Source organism: Gossypium arboreum, chromosome 11 (genome assembly GCF_025698485.1).
Source record: "Gossypium arboreum isolate Shixiya-1 chromosome 11, ASM2569848v2, whole genome shotgun sequence".
NCBI lineage: Eukaryota > Viridiplantae > Streptophyta > Magnoliopsida > Malvales > Malvaceae > Gossypium > Gossypium arboreum.
In genome coordinates this window covers 270,438-278,136 of record NC_069080.1, presented here as the reverse complement: position 1 = coordinate 278,136, position 7,699 = coordinate 270,438, and the positions used below count along the sequence as shown (strand labels likewise).

Genomic DNA, 7,699 nt, shown 5'->3' with positions numbered 1-7,699 from the left:
TAAAATTATTACAATAAATGGGAATCACAAGGATCCCGGTATAAAGGAAAACAAACCCAACAAAATAGTATCAAATATGAATATTCCAAAAAAATGTATGACAGGAAGAAACACAAACGTCACGGGTACAAGTATTTACCAGAAGGAAAGCACAGGTGCGTTGAATCCAATCCTCATAATTTGTTCTTCCCACTTAACCTATACCATCTCACTTCTCATTAATTCATACAAATCAAACGAGCCATCCCAAACTTGAGTAAACCAGTCACTACTGACCCCAGAGAACAAAAGTCCTCTACGACTTGTAAGGCCACTTATTATTCTAAAAAACTCCTTATGCCGGAAAGGGAAAGAAACTAGCGAAGGAGCCCTTTATCTAAACAGGAGCAACAACCATCCAACATGTCCTAAAGAGCCATCAGAGGCTCGACCAAACACCAACGTCGTGAGAGGGAGCCAGCAAGGACAAAGAAACCACGAGGTAGGAGATGGGGAAAAAACAATAGAGAGGAAAGGGAGAAGGAAAAAAAAAAAAAGGACTTCTTTCGTTTTTTACTTTTATTTTATTTTTTAATTTAAAAACATATAAATCTATTACAATCTTAAGCATATTATAATAATTTGTATAAATCCAATTAGTTTTAAAATTATTCTTTAATTTTTATATTTTGAGCTTACATAATAGGGTAAATTGCACTAAAAGTCACTCAATTTTAGGGTACCTAATAAAATAGTCACTTAGGTTTTATTTCAGTTATCTAACTTTTAAAAAATAACAAAACAATTACTAACGTTTAAAAAAGTGACAAAACAGTCCCTGACTAACAGCTTCCGTTACTGTCTTAACAGAACCGCTGATGTGGCAAATTAACTAGCTGACGTGGCCAGTTAACCTGCCACGTTGGATGAAAAAAAGAAAAAGAAAAAGCAGCAGCAGCAACAGAAGAAAAAGAAGAAGAAAAAGAAAAAGAAGCAGTAGCAACAGAAGAAGAAGAGACTGTTGAAGAGAAACTTCTTCTTCTTCTTCACTCAACTTCAACAATATTTTCTTTTTCGTCTTATTGTGAGCAACAAAGCCATGGGGAATTGCTTAGTTGTTGAAGAGAAAGTTATAAGAATTATGGAGCCTGATGGCAAAATCCTTGAATATCAAGCCCCCGTCAAAGTTGAACAAGTGTTATCAAACTTCTCCGGTCATGCACTGTCGGATTCATTTTCAGGCTTCCACCATCTTCAACCTGATGCAAAGCTGATTTCAGGGCAGTTGTAGTACCTTATACCTCTTCCATCACCATCCAAAAAGGGTAAGAAAAAGAAAGCGAGGTTTTCAAATCCAGAAGTGAATGATGACCAAGTAAGGAGTCCCAATGTTGTCAGAATTAAGTTGATAATTAGTAAGCAAGAACTGCAAGAGCTGCTTCAAAATGGAGGAGTTTCAGCTCAGGACATTGCATCTCACAACATACAAAGTAAACAAACCACAAATGGAATCATCGCACCTGATGTTGATGATGATAGCTGCAGAGGGTCGAAGCCTGTATTACAAACCATAGCTGAAGTAAACTAGTAACGCAGCATATCATGTAGTATAAAATATTGGTAGCTAGGATTATCTTACACAAAGAGTAGAAATAATTAAGTATACCAAAACAATATTGCTTGTCACCACAAGATACGATGATGTCTCCTTAATGAAAATGAATTAGTAGATAAACTGGTGTTGAATTCATCTTCTTCTTCTTCTTCTTCTCTGTTAAAGGGCTTTTTTTGGGGTTTTTTTTTTCAATTTTTTCATCCAATGTGGCAAGTTAACTGGCCACGTCAGCTAGTTAATTTGCCTCATCAGCAGTTCTGTTAAGATAGTAACGGAAACTGTTAGTCAGTGACTGTTTTGTCACTTTTTTATAACGTTAGTGACTGTTTTGTTATTTTTTAAAAGTTAGGTGACTGAAATGAAACCTAGGTGACTATTTTATTAGGTACCCTAAAGTTGAGTGACTGTTGGTGTAATTTACCCTACATAATATACTGAATCTATCTAATATGTTTGGGCCTATAATATTTTATTATTAATAATTTTGGTTTATTGATCAATTCAATTAATTAAAATTAAAAAAAAATCCTTAACCAAACCTTGACTGAATTTGATTTGGTTGATTAAAACAGGATTATGTACAACCTTAATATTCTGTCGTATTAAAGAGGATTACCAACGCAAATGTGTTATCATATGACTCTATTAAAATAGAGCAATGTAATGAACATCGTGAGATGATGCAAGACTTAAATTTTTACGCATCATAGATGCAATGGGGATTGTTGGAGGCTTTCACGTAACCCTCGAAGCGAATTGTTCGTGTGATGGTTAAGATGTAATTATTAACAATTGATAAGCTGATAAATCTCGTTTTGATGTAGTGATTACTACCAATTTCTCTGTCTTCTATTCAGCGAGAATGATATTTGTAATGATAGTTTTAATCGTAATATGTATGGTGTGCTATGAAATTTTTTATTTGAAAAATCAGATTAATATAAATAAATTAACTTTTGAATATCTTAAAAGAAATTATAATCAAAAGATGCAAAAATGCAATCCGGTCATTGCTACCAATCCAATTTAAAATTTCATTCCATGGAGCTCAGAATCCATCAAGTACAGCAAATTCCATATAGTTATTGTCAATATTCGTAATTAATACTCCAAACAACCTATATAACAATACCTTTGATTCATTCACGTCGGTTGAATCAACAAATAACTGTCCAAAAAACTTGCAATCCTACGGCTTCGATTCATTCCTCATTACCCGGCTTCGAATCACTCATCATCTTCCGAAACTCCTCGAAATTAATATGCCCATCATGATCCGCATCAACAGTAGCGACCATCTTAACAGCTTTCTCAACCGAACACGTCATCCCCAACCGATTCAAAACCAGATGCAACTCTTCCGCCGAGATCAAGCCGTTCTTATCCTGATCATACAATTCGAAGGCCTCACGAAGCTCCGTTTCAGCGTTGCCGGTGTCGAAAGAGGAACTACAGAGGTTGATGAACTCGGAAAGGTTGATGAATCCGTCTTTGTCGATGTCGAGTTCTTCCATGACACGTTTGATTTCCTCCTCAGGGGAGGAGCAACCCAACGCTTTCAAAACCTCGTCGAGCTCCGATACAGAGATCTTGCCGTCCTTGTTTTTGTCGAATTGGTTGAAAACTTTCTGGATTGGATCCATGGTTGGTTACTGCTGGACATGATTTAATATTTTTTGGTTTTGGTGAACGATTAAAAGAAGTAGAGAGGATTGAGTGACTAATTTTAGTTTCCACTATGAATGGTGGGAGCGAAATAAGAGGGGTGGGATTAGGCATTTTATTTTAGGATCCTGGAGGAAAACAGGGAAAATAGAGCCTTGCCATATTCTACTCTTTCAAATTTTAGAATATATTCTCTATATTTTTATTTTTAAAATTTAGTTTATTTACATTTTAAATTTTAGAATTTAAATTTAATTATTAATATTGTTATTTTTATTAAATTTATTGATATAATATTTTAAAATAAAAAATATTTGATAGCAATATAGTTGAAAATGAAATTTTAATAAATCTGAGTTAAATAAAATAATATTAATAATGTTAGGAGTTTGATTTAAATTTTAAAATATAAAATTAAAATTTTAAAATTAAAAATATGAAAATTAAATTTTAAATTTTGAAAGAGTAGATGGAGGTATGTCACATTTTAACCTATTCTATTCCTTTTCTATCCTTGCAATGCTCTTATATTTGACCTCTTTCGTTGAGTGCACTGCTTCCCATTATTTTATTATTTTATTTGTATTTATTTGCTTAGATTTGTGGATTTAAATTATTCGATATTTAAGAAAGTAAAACTCTTAATTTTACATAAATGAGATTTTAGTAGTGCTGTCAAAGGTTAAGTCATGCATTGATGAATTGGTAGATTTTTGTTTTTGATTTTAAATTTATTTTTATTTAGTTTCGAATATATTTTATTAATTTTATTTGGATAAGTTGAAACATGTTAATTGGACATGTTAGGCGGAATTGTTGGATAAAAAATTAATATATTTTCTCTTGTTTTTCATTCTTCTCTTTTTCTAAATCAATTATGAGTTAGAGATTTTATTGTGCTAAATCTCGGGGTTTCGCATTAATTGGTGGATTATGAAGGGTAAAGTTAACAAATGGTCTCAACAGTTGATTAGCCTCTTAAAGTAAAAGATTTCATTACCTCTGCGTAGGTTGGTAAGGATAAAATGGGCGCCAACACTGAGAAAAGGGATTGAATTAGATAGACTAAATAAAGAATTGATTAAGATATAAAATCTTACTAAATCAATTAAAATTGAGCTAAAATATCAACTAAATAATTTTTTAACATTGAAGCAAGTGTTGTGGTAAAAAAATTCCAAAGCGAGGAAAAAGTTATGGGTTCTTATTAGCACAGTTTCCCAAACAGCTAACTGGCGCTCTAAAAGAAAAAAGGGATTAGCTGTCAACAACTCTCTGACACACACTGTCATCACGTTTTTCAGTTTATAGAAGCTCGTGAATTTCAATTTTCCAAAACAACCCCATCATTCAACTTACCATTTTTCTTCAATATAATTTATGAACAATCAAAATTTGGAGATTTTCAATTATACTTCAGTTTCACCCAACACACTTTAAATATTATGCTTTCAATAAACTCTTCTCTTCCAAGCATTTCTATGAATTCAATAGACAGATGGAAAATAGAAATCTATGATGATAATAAGATCCCACATATATAGAACCAAAAGAGAGAGCTTGACACAACTTTTATTCATTATACATTTTCCCCATCCAAAAATCTACCTAATGAACTTCCTAAAAGTTTAAAATGATTAAAAGAAGCAATTTTTAAGATATTCAACATTCACATTCGAGTTTTTTTTTTTTTTTTTTTAATTTTTTGAGTGTTAGGTATGAGTATCTTAAATATTCAAAATGAAGTTAGTAGGATATTGAGTCTCATTTGTTAAAATTGAGTTTTTTTTATTAAAAAAATATTTATCTCATTTCAATTGAGATTTGAGGTTAGAGATGGAACGAGTGCAACAAAGATTCATCAATCGACTACAAAAGCCTTATTACCCCACTTTCATTCTAAGCTGTAAATTGCAATGGATTCCACCGCCACCCAAATGTATTTATAAAAAATATATTAAAACATACCAACTTTTTGTTAAATTAGTAAAATAAAAATAATTGAAAATTATATAGTGTTTTTTTATTTTATTATATAAAAATCAATCTCAAAAGAATAATATTTTACAACATTATACAATTAAATACAAGCTGAATGTGACCTTACCCAAACCATAACATATATAGTAGATACTACATTATTAAAATTTGATGAAATGATGAAGAGCTATCTCAGATGCCATAGATACCTTTTTTTTGTCAATATATTCAAAGATCTTAACTGCAGCTCACGTGGTCAAGGACCCATGGCCCCCACTGGCCAGTGGCCAACACCACCGCCACCCACACAGATATTCTCTTATTAGCAGATCTAATAAGAAAAAAGCTAACAAAAATTCGCCATATATAATAAAATGTTTCTAATTAATAAGTCCCACTACTACATAGAAAGCAACATATAGTATACGAAGATATTAGACAGTAAGTAATATACGTAGTAGATATAGCATCTAACTTTGATGATAGTTATTACTAAGTATATATAAAATAACAATTCTAGCGACGATGGGGGCAAAAAGTGACCAAATAATTGCCGCGGGTGCAAGTAGCAATGCTGGTTGGATCATCGTATGCATAGGAATATGCTTTGGGACAAGCTGCCTTGAAAATCTTCGAATACGCTGTTGGCTTGCATGACTGGGGGTTCCCGAAGGTCCCAGTGCAGCAATACCTCGGCGAGTTGAAAGCAAAGCAAGCACTTTTACAAGCTACCACTCGCTTGTTATCCTTCGATCTCACTTGTAAACCAACGGGGCACATTAAGTTCAAGTCACTCACACACCCAGCGTAGCTACATTTGCCTGAGCCTTTGAATGGGGTTATTGACATTGCTATGTTGTAGCCATCCACCAAGCTCACGTCGTAGAAATCCTGGTCCTGGCCGAGGGTGATTTCGGCTAGCGTAGCAGGCGGGGCACCGCCGAGGCCGTTACAGAAGAGGGAACCGCCGCAGTCACCAGTAGCGCAACGGCCGCGTCCGGATGCGTCGAAGGAGCAGCCGTGACGACCCCAGAAACGACCGGACCAGAGGGGAGGGAGACGCATGGAGTAGGCCTTGTTGGGTCGAAGTTTAAAGCCACCGCGAGCTAAAAGTGGCTTCCCATCGCTGGGTTGGATACCTGGCCACACTGGATGAGGGCACTTGTTGTAGAGTGTTATTGTTGTTGCTGTTGAAAACAAAAAGAAGCAAATGTTATAAAAGACCGTACATATAACCAAGTTAAAAACTTCCAAGTGTAAGAGAGTACCAGAAACGTAGGAGAAAAGAAGCGTGAAGAGTGTGAAAGTTAGCAGAGATCTCAGCATTGTCGCCATGGCTGAAACCTTGGGTACCAAGAAGCATGTAAGAGGAGAAAAAGGAAAGGAAAGGACTGCCTGGATTATATCACTAAGCTTCTAACCATGGTAGGCTTTTTATAGATAGAAAAGAAACCAGAGTCAGGGTTTGGTTACTGTATGATTTTTCTTAGGTTTTTTTTTAGTGAAATGTGAGTAAAGCCTGCTGGAATTTGGACCTCCCCTACTGTAAATGGGACTTCAATGAGTTGCATATTGAACAATAAAAAAAAGGTGGGGACAGCACTCAGTAGTACTGTAAACCCCTTTTCAACGGTTCTAATTTGTTACTTTGAAGGCTTCAACAGCTCAAGTAAGAAAAAAAGAAGCTCACCTTTACAAAGTCTTCTGTTCTGAATCAAAATTTGAAGTTTTACATAAAGAAAGAAACGATTACAAGCTAAAGGAGATCAACATCACATTCACAAGCCCAAGCCCGAACTCTTAGAGCGGGGAAAGGAGTTAAATGCCTCAGTCCTATTGCTCAATGAAAGAAAAAATTGGGTGTTTGGCACACCCAACCATCAAGGGCAACTCAATATTGAGGGAAAATTACCCAAATAATATGAAAAAATAATGTTTTTTTAAAATGATATGAATGCAAAATTAGTATGTTTTCTACAGTAAAAAAATAATCAGAATTGTGGATGTCTATTTTGGCCTTGATTTTGGGGTAAATTTTGATACATTGATGAGTCAAATCCGTGTCAAGCCTCCCCTAACATGGATTATCAGTTATAATTTTTATATTTTAAGAAAATTTAAAAATTAATTTAATTTGGTAATATTATTAAACTTTTGGGTGAAAACTAAGGAATTATTAAAATTTAATAGTTTAACAATTTTTTATGTAATTTATTAGCATTCATATTATTTTAGTAATTTTCCGAGATCTTCTATTAGCTAATGTGATTATTTTTATATATCTGGAATTTAATCATTTACTAAAAAATTGTTAAATTATTAAATTTTAATAATTCCTGACGTTTTAATTTTCACCTAAAAATTTAATAATATTACTGAATTAAATTAACATTTAAAAATTTAAAATTGATGATCCATGTGAAGGCGTGGCTTAGGGGGAGGCCTAAGTCGGCACCAATA

The 7,699-nt window shown here is 33.7% G+C and overlaps 2 protein-coding genes and 1 long non-coding RNA gene across 3 annotated transcripts; 1 reads left to right on the top strand and 2 right to left on the bottom strand.

Annotated features, from left to right (window-relative positions):
- LOC128284262 (uncharacterized) lies at positions 1-1,714 on the top strand. Its single transcript, XR_008274649.1, has 2 exons — positions 1-481; positions 850-1,714. It is a non-coding gene; the product is annotated as an uncharacterized LOC128284262 (long non-coding RNA).
- Positions 1,715-2,604: 890 nt separating this feature from the next.
- LOC108455801 (probable calcium-binding protein CML27) lies at positions 2,605-3,445 on the bottom strand. The gene has a single exon (XM_017754349.2). The coding sequence runs from the start codon at positions 3,235-3,237 to the stop codon at positions 2,797-2,799; it is 441 nt and encodes a 146-aa protein (XP_017609838.1). The 5' UTR covers positions 3,238-3,445; the 3' UTR covers positions 2,605-2,796.
- A 1,991-nt stretch (positions 3,446-5,436) lies between these two features.
- Positions 5,437-7,147, bottom strand: LOC108453997 (thaumatin-like protein). The gene is made up of 2 exons (XM_017752273.2): positions 6,508-7,147; positions 5,437-6,426 (listed from the first exon to the last, which is right to left on the bottom strand). Exons 1-2 carry the CDS (start codon positions 6,572-6,574, stop codon positions 5,756-5,758), a joined length of 738 nt encoding a protein of 245 aa, XP_017607762.1. The 5' UTR covers positions 6,575-7,147; the 3' UTR covers positions 5,437-5,755.
- Positions 7,148-7,699: the final 552 nt, after the last annotated feature.